Source organism: Pongo pygmaeus, chromosome 20 (genome assembly GCF_028885625.2).
Source record: "Pongo pygmaeus isolate AG05252 chromosome 20, NHGRI_mPonPyg2-v2.0_pri, whole genome shotgun sequence".
NCBI classification, from domain to species: Eukaryota; Metazoa; Chordata; class Mammalia; order Primates; family Hominidae; genus Pongo; species Pongo pygmaeus.
The window spans coordinates 59087163-59111807 of record NC_072393.2 but is presented as its reverse complement, the minus strand read 5'-3'; the positions used below and the strand labels follow the sequence as shown (position 1 = coordinate 59111807).

At 46.2% G+C, this 24645-nt stretch overlaps 1 protein-coding gene across 5 annotated transcripts in view; it reads left to right on the top strand.

The window, feature by feature from the left end:
- The first annotated feature begins 1141 nt into the window (after nt 1-1141).
- The window catches only part of ZNF888 (zinc finger protein 888), a 35942-nt gene continuing 12438 nt past the window's right edge, over nt 1142-24645 (top strand). Inside the window, exons 1-5 of one of the 5 annotated variants that reach the window (XM_063658357.1) lie at nt 1142-1232; nt 14419-15464; nt 19904-20180; nt 22603-22721; nt 23595-23682. In XM_063658357.1, coding sequence (XP_063514427.1) covers nt 23668-23682 — 15 coding nt within the window. In that variant the 5' untranslated portion in view covers nt 1142-1232; nt 14419-15464; nt 19904-20180; nt 22603-22721; nt 23595-23667. Of the gene's footprint in view, nt 1233-14418; nt 15465-19903; nt 20181-22602; nt 22722-23543; nt 23683-24645 lie in introns of all 5 variants that reach the window. The other 4 variants (XM_063658360.1, XM_063658359.1, XM_063658358.1 and 1 more) reach the window with 4 other exon arrangements.

Below are 24645 nucleotides of genomic sequence, written 5' to 3'. Positions count from 1 at the left end.
CCTGACCTCGTGATCCACCCAGCCTCCTAAAGTGCTGGGATTACAGGCGTGAGCCACTGGCGCCCGGCTGCAGATGCAACTTCTAAGTTTTCCTGGCCAGACGCGGTGGCTAACGCCTGCAGTCCCAACACTTTGGGAGGCCAAGGCAGGTGGATCACTTGAGGTCAGGAGTTCGAATCCAGCCTGGCCAACGTGATGAAACCCCAGTCTCTACTAAAAATACAAAACAATTAGCCAGGCTTGGTGGCGCGCATCTGTAATCCCAGCTAGTTGGCAGGCTGAAGCAAGAGAACTACTTTAACCCGGGAGGTGAATTTTGCAGTGAGCGGAGATCTCGCCACTGCACTCCAGCCTGTTCAACAGAGAAATACTCTGTCTCAAAAAAAGAAAAGAAAGGAAAAGAAAAAATGTAAATATAAAGATGAAAGTAACAGACCTCTTCCAAAAATGTGCTGGGACAACTAACTGGATATCCACATGAAAAACAACAATGTTGGATCCCTATCTCACAAAATCAAAAATTTTATTAAAAAAAAGTTTTAAAAAAAAAAGAAGAGAGAGACAAGGAAGGGAGCGCTGCGGGAGGAGGTGTTACTTTGTCGCCCAGGCTGGCTTGGACCCCCAGGCTCAGCTTCCTCCCGCCGCTGCTTCCTGAGCAACTGGGACCTCAGACTTCCGCCCCCGCGCCCGCATTCCTGCTGTGTTGAAGCAGCAGGTGGTGACCTCACTCTTTCCTGGCCTGAGCACTCCGTCCCACATCCCAGGCGGTGGCCCTGGGGAAGTCTGTGAAGCTGAACATACGGTGGACTCTCTTTCCCGAATAAATGGAAAATAGAAAGGGAGAGAACTTCTATTCTGTTCTGTGGCCATCAGCGTGAAATCGTACGTTCCTCCCAGGCAGGGCTTTGCATTTCACATTCTAGTTTGCGTCCCCCTTCCAGACAATTCCAGGGCTTTTGAATCATGCCTCAGCCTTCCTGGTGGGTCTCGCCTCCAAAACCCGAAAAACAGAGTCTCTGGGAGCGAGGCTCAGAGGCGCACACGTCATGCTCCGGCCCCGCCCTCTGTCGGTTCTGAAGGGCAAGTTCTCTCCGCCTCGCGCCCCACCCCCACCTCGCCCAGGCCCCGCCCACCTCCTCGCGGGTCCCTCCCAGGCCTGGCTTCTGTCCCGAGAGCACAGATTCGCGCAAACCCGGAAGCAGATCGCATGGAGTGATGGTCCCACCTCGGGGGTGAGTTTTGCTCTGTGTTGTGTTAAGTCTGCGCTTCCCGGGTTCCCGGCGCTTCTGTACCTGGGACGTGGGGTCCTCATAGACCTGGAAGTTCTCGTCCGTCTTTCTTTACCCAGAGCAAATTGAGAAGTCCCCGTGAGAGTCTGGGGGTCGCTTCCTTTTGGGTTTAAAGTCACCATAGACTGGTCCCTTCCCGAATCTTTCTGCTGTAGGGCAATGTATACACTTCCCATCGCATAGTTTCCCTGCTCAAAACCTTTTTCTGACTCCTCCCAACCCGCACTTTTTGAACTCCTTACCGCGAGGCGGATTCCCGCCCTGGGTGCCTCCCAGTCTTGTCTTAAGGCACCGTCGCCCCACACCTCCCTCCTCTTGCTGGGCCCTTATGCTCCCCAGGTCTTCCCTCCGTAATCACCTTTTCTCCTGAGCCCGCGTTGGGGAGGTGCCCGGGGCCTGTTCTGTGACACCGGGTGTTCTTGCCTGGCCACGCCCAGCCCCTGGAAAATGCGGTCTTCTGGGATGCAGGTGTCTTACTTCAAAGGCCCCCTGTGATTGTGTGGGCCAAAGGGATCAGGAGACTGAGAGAGAGCAGTAGAAAACCTGAGACAGAGAAAAGAAGAATGAGAAAGACAGTAACAGATGGAAACGTAGAGGATGGGTGAGGGATTTGCCAAGAGACAGCAAAAATTAAAAAAAAAAAAAGATAAAAACAGGAGGAGAAAAGCAACTGGAGAAATGTAGAGAAAAGCTGGATGTACAGAGAGATGAAGGACAGCAAGGTAGAGAGAGGGGCAGCAAAGAGGGAGGCTCCTCAGAGTGAGGGAGAGGAGGAGGGATTTGGAGCCAGGGCAGACAGAGCACAGTGGGGCTGGTGGCAACGAGAACAGAGAGAGAACCACAGCAGGGAGGACACCTGGGGATCTGGGGTGCTAGAGAGTGGGGACGGGGTGGGGGTTAACAGGGAAGAGAGAATTTAACAGGGAGAACAGAGGACGTGCAGAGATGGGAGAAGAGGCAGAAATATATGGAGATTGAGGATGATCGAAAGATTGGGGAGAAGGAGCAACAAGAGGTTAAAGAAGTTGCAAGGATGGAGCAGAAGAGGTGGAAGAGAAGGAATAGAGAGAAGAAGGGGATAAACAGCAGGAGAGGAGAGGGGTACAAAATGAAGAGCAGAATCCCAGGGAAAAAGAAAAGGAAACGAGCTAGAGAGAGAAGGGGAGAATGAGAGATATGTACAGAATTAGGGAGGGAAGCACAGTAATGAAGACAGAAGGGCTGAGCGCAGTGGCTCACGCCTGTAATCCCAACAATTTAGGAGACTGAGGCAAGGGGATTGTTTGAGTCCAGGAGTTCGAGCCCAGCCTGGGCAACATAATGAGACCCCCCCATCTCTGCCAAAAGAAAAAAAAAATTAACTGGGTGTGATGGTACACACCTGTAATCCCAGCTACTCTGGAGGCCGAGGCAGGAGGATCACTTGAGCCCAGGAGGTCCAGGCTGCAGTGAGCCGAGATCATGCCACTGCACTCCAGCCTGGTCAACAGAGCAAGACCCTGTCTCAAAAGAAAAAAAGGGGCGGGGGACTTTGGGTTCAGATGAGTGGGTGAGTTCATTAGATATGATTCGTTGTGACATGTTGACTTCTATGTATATAGTTTAATAACTTAAAACTTGTTTAAATTACACAGATGAGATTGAGAATTTTAAAATTCCTATCTATGAGACATGTACATTCTATAAATCTTGGCATCAGAGGTCAGCTTCCAGTTGGAATCCCTATTCAGCCAGAGGGTTGTGTCTTAATTCACTTGTTAGACACTCTCTTCCCTTTTCCCAGGGTGGAATAGGAAGTGAGGCAGTGAAGTGGGAGAAAAAAAATCACTTTCTGTTATCATGTAATTGTTTAAATTTAATTAATTAATTTATATTTTGAGATAGGATCTGGCTGTATCAGCCAGGCTGAAGTGCAGTGGCATGATCTCCTCTAACTGCAGCCTTGACCTCCTAGGCTTAAGCGATCCTCCTACCTTAGCCACCCAAGTAGCTGGGACAACAGGCATGAGCCATCAAGCCTGGCTTGGTTTTGTATTTTTTTTTTTTTTTTTTTTGTAGAAATGGGGTTTCACTATGTTTCCCAGGCTGGTCTTAAAATTCTGGGCTCAAAGGATCCTTCTGCCTTGACCTCCCAAATTACTGGGATTACAGTCAGGATTACAGAGAGGGGCCACCGCACCTGGCCTACATAGTCTTTTTTTTTTTTTTTCTTTTTTTGAGATGGAATCTTGCTCTCATCCAGGATGGAGTGCAATGGCACAGTCTCGACTCACCGCAATTTCCACTTCCTGAGTTCAAACGATTCTACTGTCTCAGTCTCCCAAGTAGCTGGGATTACAGGCACGAGACACCACGTTCAGCTAAACTTGTTTTTAGTAGAGATGGGGTTTCTCCACGTTGGTCAGGCTGGTCTCGAACTCCTGACCTCAGGTGATTGCTCACCTTGGTCTCCCAAATGCTGGGATTACAAGTGTGAGCCACCATGCCCAGACCATAGTACTTTTTAAAAGGGACTTCAGGGTGCAGTGGCTCACACCTGTGATCCCAGCACTTTGGGAGGCTGAGGTGGGTGGATCACAAAGATCACAAGGTCAGGAGTTTGAGACCAGCCTGACCAACATGGTGAAATCCTGTCTCCTAAAAATTCAAAAATTACCTGGGTGTGTTGGCACGTGCCTGTAATTCCAGCTACTCAGGAGGCTGAGGCAGGAGAATCACTTGAAGGTGGGAGGTGGAGATTGCAGTGAGCCAAGATTGCACCACTGTACTCCATCCTGGGAAAGAGTGAGACTCCATCTCAAAAAAGAAAAATGGGAAAAAAAAAAAAAGGCACATCAAACCCGGGCATGGTGGCTCATGACTGTAATCCCAGCACTTTGGGAGCCAATCACCTAAGGTCAGGAGTTCAAGACCATTCTGGCCAACATGGTGAAACCCCATCTCTAGTAAAAATACTAAAAAATAAAGTGGGCGTGGTGGCGTGCATATGTAGTTCCAGCTGCTCGGGAAGCTGAGGCATGAGAATCACATGAACTTGGGAGGTAGAGGTTGCAGTGACTGAAATGGTACCACTGCACTGCAGCCTGGGGGGCAGAGCGAGGCTTCATCTCAAAAAAACAACCAAAAAATTAAAAAACAAAAGGGACATCAAAAGTGCTTTTGTTCTCATCGTGTAATAGATTTCCTTTTTTTCTTTCTGGTTCCTCTTCATTTCTTTCTTTTTTCTTTCTTTCTTTTTTTTTTTTTTTTTTTTGGAGTTTGACTTTGAGATAAATGTTAATTTTAAAAATTCCTTTTTTAATGCATAATCACTTCTGAAAGACGCCTTTGTGGCATCCTGTAATAAGCTCACATCATTCCTTTCTGTACATGTATATGTTCTAGTTATTTTCCCGTTGACATCTGAATTTGTTCGATTTTTAAAAAACAATTTCAAAGTAGTTTCTGTTTGAAATTAATTGCATCAGGTTCAGATCGAGGTCTGCATGCTTTCTAGTCTTTATTATTTATCGGCAACTTTTAACATCATGATGTAGTTTAACCAGTTAGCCTGTTTTTCAGTTTTCTTTCCTTATGTTATTTGTTAAAATCTTGAGCTCTGAGCTATTAAGTGCATGTTTCCCTCAAGGCCCTCTGGTCCATGTGGACAGATGTTGAAAGCCCAACTCCACAGCCCTGTGTCCAGGGCCCCTGCCAGTGTGCCACCTCCTCCTGGGAGCTTGCCCTCATTTCATGACTCCCTCTGCCCCAGTCACATTTGCTTTTCTCTTTTACCAAAATTCAAAATCCTACCTGTCTCTGGTCATTGTCCCTGCTCTTACCCTATGTCCCTAAATTGTCATGGTCCTTTCCCTATCTCCTCCTTCAGGTCTAGGTTCAGAGCGGTCTCCCATGCCCTTCCACCCCCAGCTGAAGTTCCCTCTGCCTGTCAGTCTCTATCATGTTACTCAGGTTTTATTATCTCTGCATCAGTCACATCAGAAACGCTCTTTTTATTTTTATTTTTATTTTTTGAGACAGAGTCTCACTCTATCATCCAGGCTGTGAGTGCAGTCTTGTGACTTCACTACCTGCAACCTCTGTCTCCAGAGTTCAAGTGATTCTTGTGTCTCACCTTGCAAGTAGCTGAGGTTACAGGTGTGTGCCACCACACCTGGCTAATTTTTGTACTTTAATTTTAATTTTATTTTATTTTACTTTTGACTCTCAATCTATCACCTAGGCTGGAGTGCAGTGGCACAATCTTGGCTCATTGCAACCTCCGCCTCCCTGGTTAAAGCGATTCTCCTGCCTCAGCCTCCCAAGTAGCTGGGATTACAGATGCCCACCAAGCCCAGCTACTTTTTGTATTTTTAGTAGAGATGGGGTTTCACCATGTTGGCCAGGCTGGTCTCAAACTCCTAACCCCAAGTAATCCACCTGTCTCAGCCTCCCAGAGTGCTAGGATTACAGGCATGAGCCAACTCACCTGCTCCTATTTTTGTATTTTTAGTAGAGATAGGGTTTCACCATGTTGGCCAGGCTGGTCTCAAACTCGTGACCTCAGGTGATCTTTCTGCCTCAGCCTAGCAGTGTGCTGGGATTACAAGTGGGAGCCACCATGCCCACTCAGAAACACCTTTCTGCATGGGTTATTTTGAACGTTTTGTATCTCCCTTTGTTGAAGGACACACAGTTTTCATCTTGGCCACAGGACAACTGCAGCACCTACTCTGGGGTTATGGTTCAGATGCTGAGGCATCCTCAGGGAAGACTCAGGGCCTGGGGTAAGATCCTGAGGCATCCTCAGGGAAAACTCAGGGCCTGGGGGATGGTCCCACATTTCTTCTGGAAATTTCAACTCTGATTGATCTGAACTTCCTGTGGCTATTTATTTCAGTCAAAATAAGAGGAGAAGGCCTCACTAGGGTCAGAAAAGCCCTACAGACCAGACCCTGTGTCCTCAGGCAGTGCTGAGGCATCCCCACTTTTGTCATCTGTGCCAATCCCTTACTCCAGCTCCCGGGTCTCCGTGCTCTGCACATCAGCAGGGCCCAGTTTCGCCATGATGGGCAGGGGCTTTGACACCACCAGGTGATGTGCTCAGAGTCAGCGTTCTGGATTCCCTTCAGGAAGGGTGGGGAGAAGGTCAGGGACCTGAGGAGCATGAAGGACACACTCCTACACAACTAGTTCTGTTCCAGAGGAGCTGGAGGCTCCATGACTTCAGGGAAGATTCTTCCAAGGATCAGAGTGCAAACAGCACAGTGAACTGCAGCCTGAGGGCCACCTCCTCCTGCCAGGCCAGTGGCAATGATGCTCTACTGGCTTTTCCTTGCCTGTCACAGCATGTGAAGATACACACACACACACACACACACAGAGTCACAAGGCAGCTGGGGAGCCGAAGGTCAAGATGCTATAATGTAAATGTGTAGCTGGGTGCAGTGGCTCACTCCCGTAGTTCTACCACTTTGTGAAGGGGTCCTGTCCCTCCGGCACCCATGGATATTTCTCACAAGGTGGAGATGAGAGACTGAAAAAAGAGACAAAGTACAGAGGGAGAAAAGTGGGCCCTGGGGACTGGCAGTCAGCAAGTGAGGACCTGCACTGGCATCGGCCTCTGAGTTACCTCAGTATTTGTTGATCACTATCTTTACCATCTTGGAGAGGGGAATGTGGCAGGACTGTAGGGTGATGGTGGGGAGAGAGTCAGCAGGAAAATATGTGAGCAAAATACTCTGTGTCATAAATAAGTTTAAGGAAAGGTGCTGTGCCTGGATGTGCACGTAGGCCAGATTTATGTTTCACTTTACACAAACATCTCAGTGCAGTAAAGAGCAGTATTGCTGCCATGATGTCTCACCTCCAGCCATAAGGTGGTTTTCTCCTATCTCAGAATAGAATGTCTGGTTGGTTTTACACTGAGTCATTCCATTCCCAGAGACATGCAGGAGACAGATGCTTTCCCCTTATCTCAACGGCACAGAGGCCTTCCTCTTTTACTAATCCTCCTCAGCACAGACTGTTTACAGGTGTCAGGCTGGGGGACAGTCAGGTCTTTCCCTTCACATGAGGCCATATCTCAGGCTGTCTCAGTGGGGGAAACCTGGACAATACCCAGGCTTTCTTGGGCAGGGTTCCCTGCAGCTTTCTGCAGTGTATTGTGTCTCTGGTTAATAGAGAATGGAGAATGGCGATGACTTTCACCAAGCATACTGCCTGCAAAAACATTTTTACCAAGGCACATCTTGTACAGCCCTAGATCCATTAAACCTTGAGTCAATACAGCACGTGTTTCTGTGAGCACAGTGTTGGGACAAAAGTTAAAGATTAACAGCATCTTAAAGTAGAACAATTTTTCTTAGTACAGATCAAAGTGGAGTTTCTTTTGTCTTCCTTTTTCTACATAGACACTGTAACAATCTGATCTCTCTTGCTTTTCCTCACAGTGCACCACAAAACTCAGCTATTTTTTTGTATTTTTAGTAGAGATGGGGTTTCACCATATTGGTCAGGCTAGTCTCAAATTCCTGACCTCATGATTCACCCGCCTCGGCCTTTCAAAGTGTTAGGATTACAGGCGTGAGCCACTGTTCCCGGCAGTGCCTGGCTAATTTTTGTATCTTTAGTAGAGATGAACTTTCTACATATTGGTCAGGCTAGTCTCGAACTCCCAACCTCAAGTGATTCACCCACCTGGTTTTTAAAACAAGTTAGTGCTTTTAGATTGCTTCACGTATTGGAAGTTTTATAGTACAGACTCTAAACTTTTTTTGTTTAATAAGATTTGTCAATCTTTGATGATGTTGATGATGAGATGCCTCTTTTCCTGTCTCGCTCATTTCACTGTTCTGTCAGAAATAGCTTACACTAGCCAGCCGTGGTGGCTCACGCCTCTAATTCCAGCACTTTGAAAGGCCGAGGTGGGTAGATCGCTTGAGGTCAGGAGTTTGAGACCAGTTGCACAAACATAAAGAAACCTCAAATCTACTAAATGAAAATAAAATTGGCCAAGCACGATAGCTCACCCTTGTAATCCCAGCATTTTGGGAGGCTGAGAAAGACAGATCACCTCAGGTCAGAAGTTCATGACCAGCCTGGCCAACACGGTGAATCCTCATCTCAACTAAAAATACAGAAATTAGCTGGCTGTGGTGGCATGCACCTGTAATCCCAGCTGCTTGGGAGGCTGAGACAGGAGAATCACTTGAGCCTGGGAGGCTATGCTGCAGTGAGCCATGATCGTGCCACTGCCCTCCAACCTGGGTGACAGTGGGAGACTCTGTCTCTCCCCCACAAAAAAAATTAACCAGGCATGGTGGCATGTGCCTTAGTCCTAGCTACTCCAGAGGCTGAGGCACGAGAATCTCCTCAGGCAGGAGAATTGTGCCACTACACCCCAGTCTGGGTGATGAAGCATGACTCGGTCTCAAAAACAGATGAAAAAAGAAATAGCATAAACTAGAAAGCTTCAGACACAGAAATTTATTTCTCATGAATCTGGAAAGTGGAAAATCTAAGAGCAAGATTTCAACCAGATTGGTTCCTGGTGAGATCCTTCTTCATGGTTTAGTCCAGCCATCTTCCTCCTGTGTCCTGACATGGTGTAAAGAGGAACAGGCAATGAACACTTTACTGTCTCTTTTTTATAAAACACTAGTCCTGGCCAGGCGCCGTGGCTCATGCCTGTAATCCCAGCACTTTGGGAGGCCGATGCAGCCAGATCACCTGAGGTCAGGAGTTCGAGACCAGACTGACCAACATGGAGAAACCACATCTCTACTAAAACTAAAAAATTAACCACACGTGGTGGCACATGCCTGTAATCCCAGTTACTCGGGAGGCTGAGGCAGGAGAATTGCTTGAACTGAAGAGACCGAGGTTGTGGTGATCCAAGATCACGCCATTGCACTTCAGCCTGGGTAACAAGAGCAAAACTCTGTCTCAAAAATCAATAAATAAAGAAAAAATAAAAATAAAAGCATTAGTCCTATTCATGAATAGTCAACACAGATGACCAAATTCTCTAAAAGGCCTCATCTGCAGGAACATCCTATTGGAGAATAAGAAATCTGATAATGGCTTTTAGCCAATACAAACGTTTAGGCCAGATAGCCTGCATCATATTTTTTTGTTTTTGTTGTGCAATTTGTTTTCTACAAAGTTTTCTCTGACTCAGTTTATAAATTTTCCCAGTACACATTCTATGTTTTGCATTTTATGCATAGCAAACTATATAAGGGCAATGCATTGTGGGGAAAAGAAAGAGAAATCAGATTGTTACTGTGTCTTTGTGGAAAAGGAAGACAAGAAATTCCATTTTGATCCATATTAAGAAAAATTGTTCTGCTTTGAGATGCTGTTAATCTGTAACTTTAGCCCCCACCCTGTGCTCACAGAAACATGTGCTGTATTGAATCAAAGTTTAATGGATTTAGGGCTGTGCAGGATGTGCCTTTTTTTAAAAATTATTTATTTATTTTTATTTTTGAGACAGAGTCTTGTTCTGTCTCCCAGGCTGGATTGCAGTAGCACAATCTAGGCTCACTGCAAGCTCCGCCTCCTGGGTTCACATCATTCTCCTGCCTCAGCCTCCTGAGTAGCTGGGACTACAGGCACCTGCCACCACGCCTGGCTAATTTTTTTTGTATTTTTAGTAGAGACGGGTTTCACCCTGTTAGCCAGGATGGTCTGGATCTCCTGACCACGTGATCCATCCACCTCAGCCACCCAAAGTGCTGGGATTACAGGCGTGAGCCACAGTGCCCTGCAGGATGTGCCTTGTTAACAATATGTTTGCAGGCAGTATGCCTGGTAAAAGTCATCGCCATTCTCCATTCTCTATTAACAAGGGGCAAAATGTACTGCGGAAAGCCACAGGGACCTCTGCCCAAGAAAGCCTGGGTATTGTCCAAGGTTTCCCCCCACTGAGTCAACCTGAGATATGGCCTCGTAGGAAAGGAAAGACCTTACCATCCCCCAGCCCAACACCCATAAAGGGTCTGTGCTAAGGAGGAGTAGTGAGAGAGGGAGGCCTCTTTGCAGTTGAGAAAAGAGGAAGGCTTCTGTAGGCCGGGCACGGTGGCTCACGCCTGTAATCCCAGCACTTTGGGAGGCCAAGGTGGGTAGATCACGGGAAAAGGAGATCGAGACCATCCTGGCTAACACGGTGAAACTCTGTCTCTACTAAAAATCTAAAAAATTAGCCAAGTGTGGTAGTGGGCGCCTATAGTCCCAGCTACTTGGGAGGCTGAGACAGGAGAATGGTGTGAACCCAGGATGCGGAGCTTGCAGTGAGCCAAGATCCACTGCACTCCAGCCTGGGTGACAGAGTGAGACTCCGTCTCAAAAAAAAAAAAAAAAAAAGAAAGGCTTCTGTCTCCTGCTCATCCCTGGCAATGGAATGTCACGGTGTAAAGCCGACCATTCCCATTTGTTCTATTCTGAGACAGGAGAAAAGCACCCCATGGCTGGAGGCGAGATATGCTGGCAGCAATACTGCTCTGTTACTCTTTACTACACTGAGATGTTTGGGTAAAGAGAAACAAAAATCTAGCCTACTTGCACATCCAGGCACAGTATTTTTCCTTGAACTTATTCATGATACAAATTCCTGTGCTCACATGTTTCCCTGCTGACCTTCTCCCCACCTGTTCTGCTACTACACTCCCCTCACTAAGATAGTAAAAATAATGATCAATAAATACTGAGGGAACTCAGAGGCCAGTGCAGGTCCTCGCATGCTGAGTGTGCCGGTCCCCTGGGCCCACTGCTCTTTCTCTATACTTTGTCTCTGTGTCTTATTTCTTTTCTGAGTCTCTCATCCTACCTGACAAGAAACACCCAAGGTGTGGAGGGTCAGGCCCCCTTCAATGCATATATATAGAACTTATAGGGTCCAGCCCTATGGGGCTTAGCAGGTGTTCTCCCCGTGTGCAGAGACAAAGAGATTGTAATAAGTAAAGACACAAGACAAAGAGATAAAGAGAAAACAGGTGGGCTTGGGGGACCACTACCGTCAAGTTAAGGGGACCGATAGTGGCCCGGAACGGCTGGGCTCGCTGACATTTATTGCATACAAGACAAGGGGGCAGGGTAAGGAGGGTGAATCTTCTAAGCGATTGATAAGGTGAAGAAAGTCACGTGATCATGGGACAGGGGGCCCTTCCCTCTTAGGTAGCCGAAGCAGAGAGAGAGAAGGCAGCATACGTCAGCGTTTTCTTCTATGCACTTACAAGAAAGATCAAAGACTTTAAGACTTTCACTATTTCCTCTACCGCTTACTACTATGAACTTCAAAGAGGAACCAGGAGTACTGGAGGAATATGAAAGTGGACAAGGAGTGTGAGCATTGAAGCACAGCACCACAGGGAGGGGTTTAGGCCTCCGGATGACTGCGGGCAGGCCTGGATAATATCCAGCCTTCCACAAGAAGCTCCTTTCCTCCAAGGAAAGGAGACTCCCTTTCGTGGTCTGCTAAGTAACAGGTGCCTTCCTGAACACTGGCATTACCGCTTGATGAAGGAGCCCTCAAGCGGCCCTTATGCGGGTGTGACAGAGGGCTCACCTCTTGCCTTCTAGGTCACTTCTCACCATGTCCCTTCAGCACCTGACCCTATACCCGCCGGTTATTCCTAGGTTATATTAGTAAGGCAACAAAGAGTAATATTAAAAGCTAATGATTAATAATGTTTATAATAATGATTGATAATTGTCCATGATCATCTCTATATCTAATTTGTATTATGACTATTCTTATTCTATTTTCTTTATTATACTGAAATGGCTTGTGCCTTCAGTCTCTTGCCTCGGCACCTGGGTAATCCTCCACCCACAAGAACTGCCTCAGCCTCCCAAGTAGCTGGGATTACAGGTGCCCACCACCGTGCCCAGCTGATTTTTTTGTGTTTTTAGTAGATACAGTGTTTCCCCGTGTTGGCCAGGCTGGTCTCAAACTCCTGACCTCATAATCCTCCAGCCTCACCCTCCCAAAGTGCTGGGATTACAGGTGTGAGCCACCGTGCCCGGCTGTTAGTCAATACTTATTCCTTTCTTATTCCTTTTAATGCTTTGCATTTTCTTTTCTTTTCTTTTCTTTCTTTCTTTTTTTTTTTTTTTTTTTTTTGGTGAGATAGAGTCTGGCTCTGTCCCCCAGGCTGGAGTACAGTGGTGCGATCTCGGCTCACTGCAACCTCCCAAGTTCATGCCATTCTCCTGTCTCAGCTTTTGGAGTAGCTGGGCCTACAGGTGCCTGCTACCACACCCAGCTAATGTTTTGTATTTTTAGTAGAGATGGGATTTCACCATGTTAGCCAAGATGGTCTCAATCTCCTGACCTCGTGATCCTCCCGACTCAGCCTCTCAAAGTGCTGAGATTACAGGTGTGAGCCACTGCATCCTGCATTGTTGTATATTTTCTTGACCTCCTACATCAGATCTCGGCCTCTCAAAGTGCTGGGATTACAGGCGTGAGCCACCGCACCCAGCATTGTTGTGTATTTTCTTGACCTCCTTTTTTTTTTTTTTTTTTTTTGAGATGGAGTCTTGCTCTTCACCAGGCTGGAGTGCAGTGGCACGATCTCGGCTCACTTCAACCTCTACCTCCCGGGTTTAAGCGATTCTCCTGCCTTAGCCTTCCGAGTAGCTGGGATTACAGGCACACACCACCACGCCCAGCTAATTTTTGTATTTTTAGTAGAGACAGCATTTCATCATGTTGGCCAGGATGGTCTCAATCTCTTGACATTGTGATCCGCCTGCCTTGGCCTCCTAAAGTGCTGGGACTTGTAGTCCCAGGTGTGAGCCACCACACTTGGCCTAGAAGGTAGTGATATTAATATGTATTTCAAGCCTTATATGGTGTGCTGGTGGTTAAGTAGACATTGTGGCTTTTTTCTTAAGAGAGAGTTGTTTACAATTCTGCAGGCTGTATAAATGTACTTATTTTCTTGCTGGTTTTATCATGGGTTACAATATATTATTAATTTTTCTGATTTTACATATGGCTTTTCAGTATCTGGTATGCAATATAACTGACACACTCCACTCGTTAATGTCATGAAGTGCCACTAGGCACAGAGGCTCACACCTGTAATCCCAGAACTTTGGGGAGCCAAGGCATGTGGATCACTTGTGGTCAGGAGATTGAGACCAGCCTGGCCAACATGGTGAAACCCCATCTCTACTAAAAATACAAAAATTAGCTGTGCATAGTGTTGCATGCCTGTAATCCCAGCTACTCAGGAGGCTGAGGCAGGAGAATCACTTCAACCGTGGAGGCGAAAGTTGTAGTGAGCCGAGATTGTGCCATTGCACTCCAGCCTGGAGTGCAAGACTCTGTCTCAAAAAAATGAAACTACCAAATTTTTTTTTTTAAGTCACAAAGTGCCTGTTCTGCATGTATAAAGGTAATTTTATGATATTTATCCAGAAAAATATTGTATTAACATTTTCTTTTGTTGTTTTCTTTTCTTTTTTTTTTTGAAACAAAGTCTGACTTTGTCGCCCAGGCTTAATTGCAGTGGTGCGATCTCAGCTCACTGAAACTTCTCCTTCCCAGGTTCAAGAAATTCTTCTGCCTCAGCCTCCTGAGTAGCTAGGAATACAGGTGCAGGCCATGACACCTGGCTAAGTTTTGTAATCTTTTGTTATCTTCTCAGTGCTATGATTGTTTGACAGTACAGAATTTCCATTGATTTTGGTTATCCTTACATGAGCTTGCTGTGGATTATTTACCAATATAGTATGTAGTGTGGTCCTATAGCATTTATTTGTATACAGTAAATATGCTGTAAGTATGAAGAATACATTTTTTTCTTCTTTCATAGACAGTGATATGCTTTTTGCAAACTCTCATACACTTTAGGGTCACAGTGGAAAAACATTCCTTACTTTAGGCTTACACATGTTTGTGCCCTGTCAGTGTTTTGTCATGATTTTGGAAATAGGCTTCCATAGAAATGATTTGAAGGACATGCAATCGCCCTTTATTTATTATAGAATCTTACTCCTTTTGTGTTCCTAAACTTTGAAGCTCATGTTTGGAAAGTTTAAAATAAGAATTGCTTTTTTGGTTCATATTTACACATTTCAGTATTATTTATCATCTGTACTTAATTAGAAACCTATTGGTGTTTATATTTTGTAGATATCTCTTCCAAATGCATGATGAAGAAGTTCTTATCCACAGGACAAGGCAATGCAGAAGTGTTCCACACAGGGATGTTGGAAAGACATGAAAGTCATCCCATTAGAGATTTTTGCTTCCCAGAAATCAAGAAAGATATTTATGACTTTGAGTTTCAATGGTGAGAAATTGAAAGAAATGGCCATGAAGCACCCATGACAGAAACCAAAGAGTTGACTGGTAGTACAGACCGACATGATCAAAGGCATGCTGGAAACAAGCCTATTAAAAATCAGCTTGGATTAAGCTTTCATTTGCATCTGTCTGAACTGCATGTACTTCAGCCTGAATGGAAAATTGGTAATCAAGTTGAGAAGTCTATCAACAATGCCTCCTTAATTTCAACATCCCAAAGAATTTCTTGTAGGCCCAAAACCCATATTTCTAATAACTATGGGAATAATTCCCTCTATTCTTCATTACTCACACAAAAAACGGGAAGTACCCATGAGAGAAAAATCTTTCCCATGAGAGAAAAATCTTTCCAATGTAATGAGAGTGGCAAATCCTTTAATTATAGCTCACTCTTAAGGAAACATCAGATAATCCATTTAGGATAGAAACAATATAAATGTGATGTATGTGACAAGGTCTTTAATCAGAAGTGATGCCTTGTATGCCATAGTAGATGTTACACTGGTAAGAAACCTTACAGTTGTTATGAGTGTGGCAAGACCTTCAGTCAGACGTCATCCTTTCCATGCTATCATAGACTTCGTACTGGAGGGAAACCTTACAAATGTAGTGAGCGTAACAAGACCTTCAGTTGAAATTCAGCCCTTGTAATTTATAAGGCAATTCATATTGGAGAGAATCCTTACAAGTGTAATGAATGTGGCAAGGTTTTTAATCAGAAAGCACACCTTGCATGTTATCATAGACTTCCTACTGGAGAGAAACCTTACAAATGTGAAGAATGTGAAAAAGTTTTCAGTCGCAAATCACAGCTTGAAAGACAAAAGACAAAAGAGGTGGCATTGCCCTTGTTTTTGAGAATGCCCTACTGTGTAAGTGGTAGCATTCTTTCTTTTTTTTAAGACGGAATCTCACCTGAGTGAGCCTCTGCACCTGGCTGTATTTATTATTGTTATTAATTTTTTGTTTTTGAGACGGAGTTTCACTCTTGTTGCCCAGGCTGGAGTGCAATGGCGCAATCTTGGCTCACCCCAACATCTGTTGGGCTCAAGCAATTCTCCTGCCTCAGCCTCCCAAGTAGCTGGGACTACAGGTGCATGCCACCATGCCTGGTTAATTTTTGTATTTATAGTGGAGATAGGGTTTCTCCATATTGGTCAGGCTGGTCTTGAACTCTTGACCTTAGGTCATCTGCCCACCTCAGCCTTCCAAAATGCTGGGTTTACAGGTTTGAGCCACGGTGTCCGGCCTGAAGTGGTATTTTTTAGAAAGTAACTAAACCTTTTTTCAGTTTAATGACTGAGGGATGTATTTCTGAAGGACTTGGGAGCGATCCTTGTAAGGCAAACAACAAGGGAGATGTATCTTAGTAGGAAATTAAATAATTAAAATATCAAATGTTTCAAATTAAAAGCTACTGACTTTAAATAATTCTGAGCCTTGAGAGGAACGTGTCATGCAACCAGAGTCCAGTGGCATGCAGGCGCAACGTTTTGTTTTTTTTTTTTGAGACAGAGTCTGGGATTACAGGGATGAGCCACCGCGCCCGGCTGCAGGCAGAACTTTTATGAGATTTTCTGGCCAGGCGCAGTGGCTCAAGCCTGTAATCCCAGCATTTTGGGAGGCTGAGGTGGGCGGATCACTTCAGGTCAGGAGTTAGAAACCAGCGTGACCAACGTGGTGAAACCCCATCTCTAGTAAACATACAAAGCCATTACAGGGTGTGGTGGGGCGCGCCTGTATTGCCAGCTACTTGGGAGCCTGAGGCAGGAGAACTGCTTGAACCGGGGAGTTGGAGGTTGCAGTGAGCCGAGATCATGCCACTGCACCCCAGCCTGGGTGACACAGCAAGACTCCGTACCAAAAAAAAAACAAACAAACAAACAAACACAAAAAACTATATAAATCAATTTCCTAATATCAATTTAAAAAAGAAAAATTGTGGCCAGGCAAGGAGACTCATGTCTGTAATCCCAGCACTTTGGGAGGCCAGGACAGGAGCATCATGAGGTCAGATCGAGACCATCCTGGCTAACACGGTGACTCCCGTCTCTACTAAAAATACCAAAAATTAGCCAGGCATGGTGGTGTGCAACTGTAGTCCCAGTTACTTGGGAGGCTGAGGCAGAAGAGTTGCTTGAACCTGGGAGGCGGAGGTTGCAGTGAGCCAAGATCGCACCACTGCACTCCAGCCTGGGTGACAGAGGGAGACTATGTCTCAAAAAAAATTAAAAAAGAGCGCCAGGCACGGTGGCTCATGCCTGTAATCCCAGCACTTTGGGAGGCTGAGGAGGGTGGGTCACCTGAGGTCAGGAGTTCAAGACCAGCCTCAACATGGAGAAACCCCGTCTCTACTAAAAATACAAAATTAGCTAGGCATAGTGATGCATGCCTGTAATCTCAGCTACTCGGGAGGCTGAGGCAGGAGAATTGCTTAAACCTGGGAGGCAGAGGCTGCGGTGAGCTGAGATTGTGCCATAGCACTCCAGCCTGCACAACAAGAGTGAAACTGTCTCAAAAAAAAAAAGAAAAGAAAAAATAAAAACACAAAAGTTTTCCTGTAAATAATTAGGAAGACTGAGCAGCCCCAGAGGAAGACCTCTTGGCATCATTGTCCCTTTTTTTTTTTTTTTGAGACAGTCTCGCTCTGTCACCCAGGCTGGAGTTCAGGGGTGCAATCTCAGCTCACTGCAAGGTCTGCCTCCTGAGTTCTCGCCATTCTCCTGCCTCAGCCTCCCAAGTAGCTGGGACTACAGGCATCCAGGACCACACACGGCTATTTTTTTTGTATTTTTAGTAGAGACAGGTTTCACTGTGTTAGCCAGGATGGTCTCAATCTCCTGACCTTGTGATTTGCCTGCCTCGCCTCTGAAAGCTGGGATTACAGGTGTGAGCCACCGTACCTGGCTGATTGTTCCTTCTTACGTGGTGATAAAGTAACCTTTCTTGAAGTGTATCAATCCATCACCAGTCAAGTTGCTGTAACTTATCCACTGGTCTTGAATGGAAAATGTAGTGATTCTGCTAAAGCTTCTCTGTCTTTCCCTGTGTGTGAAATCTTAACGTCTCTACTTGGGAACACAGACCCCCTTCATTTGGAGTTGAGGTTTCCAGGTGTCTATCCTCAAGCTTTGTGTTCACATAAACTCTATACTTAACCATGTATTCTAAATTTTATTATTTACTGCTGTCTTCAGTTTCTGTTGGATTGTAGGAGCCTCACTAGAGAGGGCACCTGTCACCATGTTGTAAAACTCACACTTGCCAAAAAGACATGGGTTAGCATTTTCCCCCCTTCCTCGGGATGAAGCTAATTAGCTGACACAGATGGTCACCTCCATTACCAAGTAGAGCCAGGATGAACTATGTGTGACCAAGGGTGTTGGCAAGTCCTCTTCCCTGAGGACTGATTAGTGTTTATCTTGAAAACACGTACTTAGGCCGGGTGCGGTGGCTCACACCTGTAATCCCAGCACTTTGGGAGGCTGAGGTAGGTGGATCACCTGAGGTCAGGAGTTTGAGACCAGCCTGACCAAAAAGGTCAAACTCTGTCTCTACTAAAAATACAAAAATTAGCCCAGCATGGTAGCAGGCTCCTGTAGTTCCAGCTATTCAGGAGGCTGAGACAGGAGAATTGCTTGAACCCAGGAGGTGGAGGTTGCAGTAAGCCGAGATCGTGCCACTGCACTCTAGCCTGGGCAACAGAGTGAGACACTTGTCTCCAAAAAAGAAAAAGAAAAAAGACAAAAGAAAACATGTACTTAATGGGTTGTATAGAACAGTGAAGTTTCTCTGTTTTCAAACTCTCAACTGTTTTCCTCTATTTCCCATTACATTCAGGTCTAAGGCTCTTTATTAATAAAATGGTTGTTATTTCTTTGTTATATAGTGAAGAAGATTTTTCATCTGGGGAAGATTTTTTTTTAGTTTTCAACTGTATTTTCTCAACATTTAAAAAGTGAAGTAAAGAGTATTTCTTGGGCCTGGCATGGTGACTCACACCTGTAATCCCAGCACTTTGAGAGGCTGAGGCAGGCGGATCACTTGAAGTCAGGAGTTCAAGACCAGCCTGGCCAACATGGTGAAGCCCTGTCTCTACCAAAATACAAAAATTAGCCAGGCATGGTGGCACGTGCCTGTAATACCAGCTACTATGCAGGCTGAGCCAGAAGAATTGCTTCAACCCAGAAGGCAGAGGCTGCAGTGAACCAAGATCTCGCCAATGCACTCCAGCCTGGGTGACAGAGAAATACTCTGTCTCAAAAAAAAAAAAAAAAAAAAAAGAAAAGAAAAAAGAAAAAAAGAAAGTAAATAAAAAAAAAGAAACTAATAGATGTCATCCACAATTGTGCTGGAACAACTAACTGGATCTCCACATGGAAAAGAATAATGTTGGATCCCTATCTCACACAATGAAAATTTTATTTTAAAAATTAAAAAAAAAAAGAGACAAAGACGGGATCCCTGCGGGAGGGGGTGTTACTTCATCATCCAGGCTGGCTTGGACCTCCAGCCTCAATGATCCTCCCGCCACTGCTTCCTGAGTAGCTGGACCTCAGGCTCCCGCCCCTGCTTCCACATTTCTGCTGTGTTTAAGCAGCAGGTGGTGACCTCACTTGTCCCTGGCCTGAGCACTCCTCCGGCATCCCAGGCCATGGCCCTAGGGAAGTCTCTGAAGCTGAGCACAGGGTGGAATCTTCCTCCCAAGCAAATGGAGAATAGAAAGGGAGAGATTTCTATTCTGTTCTGTGTACCACCAGCATGAGATCGTACATTCTGCCCAGGCAGGGCTTTGCATTTCACATTCTAGTTTGCATCCCTGTTCTAGACAATTCCAGGGCTTTTGAATCATGCCTCAGCCTTCCTGGCCACTCTCACCTCCAACATAGAAGGACGAGTTGCAGACAAAACCTCTCAGACACCAAGTTGTAGAAGGAAGGGCTTTATTCAGCTGGGAGCATCAGCAAGCTACTGCCTTAAAATCTGAGTTCCCCGAGTGCACAATTTCTGTCCCTTTTAAGGGCTCACAACACTAAAGGTTTCATGTGAAAGGTCGTGATTGATTGAACAATCTAGGGGATACTTAACGGGTTTCATGCACTGGTGGTCAGAGAGAAACAGAACAGGGCAGGGAGTTTCACGATGTTCTTCTATACAATGTCTGGAATCTATGAAAAACATTGGTTTCTAAGTTTTGAGTTGATTTTTAACTACTGGGTTTAGGCCAGGCAGGCCCAGGCCTGGTTTTGGGCCTGGTGCAGGGCTGCCTGTCTTTGGTTTTACTTCCTTTTTGTTTTTTTTCTTCAAACAGGTACTGAGTATAAAACAATATGAGAGGGTCTCTCTCTTCCCTCACCAAAACCCGAAAAACGGGCTGGGAGTGAGGCTGAGAGATGCACAAGTCCGGCCCGGCCCCGCAGTCTGCCGGTTCTAAAGGGCAGGTCTCTCCGCCTGGCGCCCCGCCCCTACCTCGCCCAGGCCCCGCCCACCTCCTCGTTGGCTCCACGGAGGCCTGGCTTCTGTCCTGTGCTTGTAGATTCGCCCGGACCAGGAAGCGGATCGCGTGGACTGAAAGTCACACTGCGGCGGTGAGTTTTGCTCTGTGTTGCATTAACGCTGTGCCTCCAGGTCCCCGGCAATTCTGTACCTGGGACGTGGGGTCTCCACAGACCTGGAAATTCTCACCCTTCTTCCTTCAACAAGAGCAAATGGAGACATTCCCCTGGGAGTCCGGAAGTCACTTCCTTTTGGGTTTAAAGTCGCCCTGAGGCTGCCGTGTCCCCGGTCTTTTTGCTATAGGGCAATGTATACAGTTTCTATCGCGTAGTTTTCCTGTTCACAACCGTCTGTTGACTCCTCCCATCCCGCGCTTTTTAAAGTCCTCACCCCAGAGGTGGATTCCTGCTCTAGCGCCTCCCAGCCTCACCCTCGTCGGCCCCTGGAGCCCAGCGCTGACACCACAGTCCCAGGGAGGCCGAGTTCTCTGTCTGGTGGTGGGATCCTGTAGACCCCACCCTTGTCCGAAGGCGTCATCGCCCCCCACCTCCCTCCTCATGCTGGGCCCTGCTGCTCACCAAGTCTCCCCTCCACAGTCACCGCTTTCCCTGAGCCCGCGTCGGGGAGGTACCCAGGGCCAGTCCTGTGACACGGGGTGTTCTTGCCTGCCCAGCTCCAGCCCCTGGAAAATGCGCTTCTCCAGGATGCAGGCATCTTACGCCAAATCATCCTGTGATTGTGTGGGCCAAAGGGATCAGGAGACAGAGAGAGGGAATCAGAGAGCAGTAGAAAACCCGAGACAGATAAAAGCAGAATGAGAAAGACCCATAACAAATGGCAAAGTAGGGGATGGTCAGGGATTTGCCAAGAGACAGCAAAAGTGAAGAAACAAAAGAGAACAAAGCAGGAGGAGAAAAGCAACTGGAGAAATGTAGAGAAAAGCTGGATGTACAGAGATGAAGGACAGACAGCAAGGTAGGGAGAAGGGGCAGCAAACAAGAAGGCTCATCAGAATGAGGGAGAGGAGGAGGGATTTGGAGTCAGGGCAGACAGAGCAGAGTGGTGCTGGTGGCAAGGAGAACAGAGGTAGAACCATAGCAGGGAGGACACCTGGGAAATCTGGGGTGCCAGAGAGTGGGGCCGGGGGGTATAACGGCGAAGAGAGAATTTAACAGGGAGAGCTCAGGAGGTGCAGAGATGGGAGAAGAGGTGGAAATATATAGAGATTGAGAACAAGCTAAAGATTGGGGAGAAGGAGCAACAAGAGGTTAAATAAGTTGTGGATGGAGTCCAGCTAATTTTTGTATTTTTAGTAGAGACAGGATTTCACCATGTTGGCCAGGCTGGTCTCAAACTCCTGACTTCAGGTGATCCACCTGCCTCGACCTCCCAAAGTGCTGGGAATACATGCGTGAGCCATCACACCTGGCCACCCATGTATTCTTGAATGAAAAAAGTTGCTTCTGTCTTAGTTCAACAGCTGACCCTCTTTCCCTGTTTTCTTTTCTTTCTTTCTTTCTCTTTTTTTTTTCTGAGATGTAGTTTTGCTCTTGTTGCCCAGGCTGAAGTGCAATGGCACGATCTTGGCTCACTGCAACCTCCGCCTCCCGGGTTCAAGTGATTCTCCTGCTTCAGCCTTGCTGAGTAGCTGGGATTACAGCCATTTCCCACCATGCCTGGATAGTTTTTGTGTTTTTAGTAGAGACAGGGTTCCTCCATGTAGGTCAGGCTGGTCTACAATTCCCGACCTCAGGTGATCCACCTACCTCAGCCTCCCTATTTTCAAGGTCAATAGCTGTGTGTTTACACTTCTGCATTTTGTAAATGTTACTGTAATTTTCTTGTAAGGAAAAATTAAATGTTAGGAATTAATGGCATCAGAACCTTGCAAAAGAAGTTTCTTTAGCCCAGGTATGTGAAAGATGCTTCTCTAATTTTCAAGGATGGGGTGATAAAGACCAACCGTTCCCATTAGCCCTTCCAGGCCCCCATGTAAGAATTCAGACACATCTTCTTACTCATCTCAGACCTTCTTAGGGTAACTCAGTGAAAATGTTTTCACTGTGAGGACATCACAGCTAAATCTAAAGCAGGTCATGTCAGTCCCTGGCAGGGAACCCTCCACCAGCTTCCCGTGTTCCCCAGGACAAAAGCCCCACTCCTCACTGTGGCTCCACAGCCCTGTGTCCAGGGCCCCTGCCAGTGTCCAGCCTCCTCCTGGGAGCTTGCCATCATCTCATGAATCCCTCTGCCCCAGTCATATTTGCTTTTCTCTTCCCAGATATCAAAATACTTCCTGTCTCAGGTCATTGTCCTGCTCTTATCCTATGTCCCTAAATGATGACAGCCCTGTCCCTTTCTCCTCCTTCAGATATAGGCTCAGAGATATCTCCCATGTCCTCCCACTGCCATCTGAAGTTCCCTCTGCCCGTCAGTCTCTATCACGTTGCTCAGGTTTATTATCTCTGCATCAGTCACATCAGAAACGAAGAATTTTTTTTTTTTTTCAAACAGAGTCTCACTCTGTCCTCCAGGCTGTGAGTGCACTCTCATGATCTTGGCCCACTGCAACCTCTGTCTCCTGGGTTCAAGCGATCCTTGTGCCTCAACCTCCCAAGTAGCTGAGATTACAGGTGTGTGCCATGACACATGGCTAATTTTTGTATTCGTATTTGTATTTTATTTTATTTTAGAGTCTCATTCTGTCACTCATGCTGGAGTGCAGTGGTGTGATCTTGGCTCACTGCAACCTTCACATCCCAGGTTCAAGTGATCCTCCAACCTCAGCCTCCTGGGTAGTTGGGATTACAGATGCCCACAAAGCCCAGCTACTTTTTGTATTTTTAGTAGAGATGAGGTTTCACCAAGTTGGCCAGGATGGTCTTGAACTGCTGACCTCAAGTAATCCACCCACCTAGGCCTTCCAGAGTGCTAGTATTACAGGCTTGAGCCATTGATCCCGACCCAATTTTTATATTTTTGGTATAGACAGGGTTTCACCATGTTTGCCAGGCTGGTCTCAAACTCCTGAGCTCAAGTGATCCTTCCACCTCAGCTTCCTAAGTAGCTGGGATGACAGAAACACAGACATGCATCACCATACCTGGCTAAGTATTTGTATTTTTGATAGAGAAGGAGTTTCACCATGTTGCCTAGGCTGGTCTCAAACTTCTGAGCTCAAGCAATGTACCTACCTTGGTCCCCCAGAGTGCTGGGATGACAGGCATGAGCCACCACACTCAGCCTCTGCATGTGGTTTGGTCAGGTCTGTGTCTGTGCCCTGAAGGGGAGCTCATTCCAGCCCAGATCCCTACTGCTGCAGCGTGTGTGTGGGCTTCTCCAGAAGGGGAGTGGGAGTTTTCCTATAGGAGTTTATCCTCCCTGGTATGGTGGGCAGCAGAGGGGACCATATTTCCCAGGGTGAGGTCTCCTTTTTACATGTTGTTGTTTTACAGGGAGGGGATATGTTGACTCTGAGCAGTAAACAACATATTTCTAACATTCAGGATTGACTTCTAAAGACTCTGGGTACGTGAGGAAGAAACTTGGAAGAGGAAGAGGAAAGCAAAGGAGTCAGGGATGGCTCTTCCTCAGGTGAGATGATATTCTTGGTGGATTGTTCTGTCTCCTTCCTTTCAGAAATGCTGGGCCTTGGAGTTGGGAATCTTCTCTGAATCTGAAGCATCCTGCCTGACAGGTTTGCTCACATTCACCCATGCCTTCCTTAATCCTTCTCATCTCACTTAGATTCCATCTCTCATGACCCAGTGACATGAACATAAGAAGAGGTTGCAGTAGGCACGATCCTGGGAAGGGCTCACACCCAGACATGGATGGAGACAGGGTGAGGGTCCCATGATGTCAGTGCTGCTGGGCAGCAGGGATTGTTCAGTGGCCACATCTGGATGCACTGTCAGTTCTCTGTGGACCAAGATTAGAGTAGCTGCCAATGGAAGTCACATATTAATGTGCACAAAGAACATGGTAAATTCTAGAAAAGACCGATAAGAGGAAATGTTTTCTGCCTGATATTAAACTACATGTTTAGGTAATTGAGTGAGTCTGACCAACATGGAGAAACCCTGTCTCTAGTAAAAATACAAAATTAGCTGGGCATGGTGGTGTGTGCCTGCAATCTCAGCTACTCAGGAGACCGAGGCAGAAGAATGACTTGAAATCGGGAGGCGGAGGTTGCAGTGACCTGAGATTGCACCATTGCACTCCAGCCCAGGTAACAAGAGCAAAATTCTGTCTTAAATAAATAAATAAATAAATATAATGGAAATGAATAATACATGAATGATTCCATCATTATGTTAAGAATATGGAATCAACATAAATAATTGCAGGAGATTCATTCAACCATTCTTAGCACATTACACTCATGGAGACAGTGGTGTTACTATGGAGAGGCTTGTGAAACAGGCTTTTGGTAAAAATGATTACAGTTTTTCTCAAATATGGGAGCAGTACTTTTTTTTTTATTCTAGAGGATAAAGCCATATTCTCATTCCACCTATTATTATTATTATTATTATTATTGTTTGTTTCTGAAAC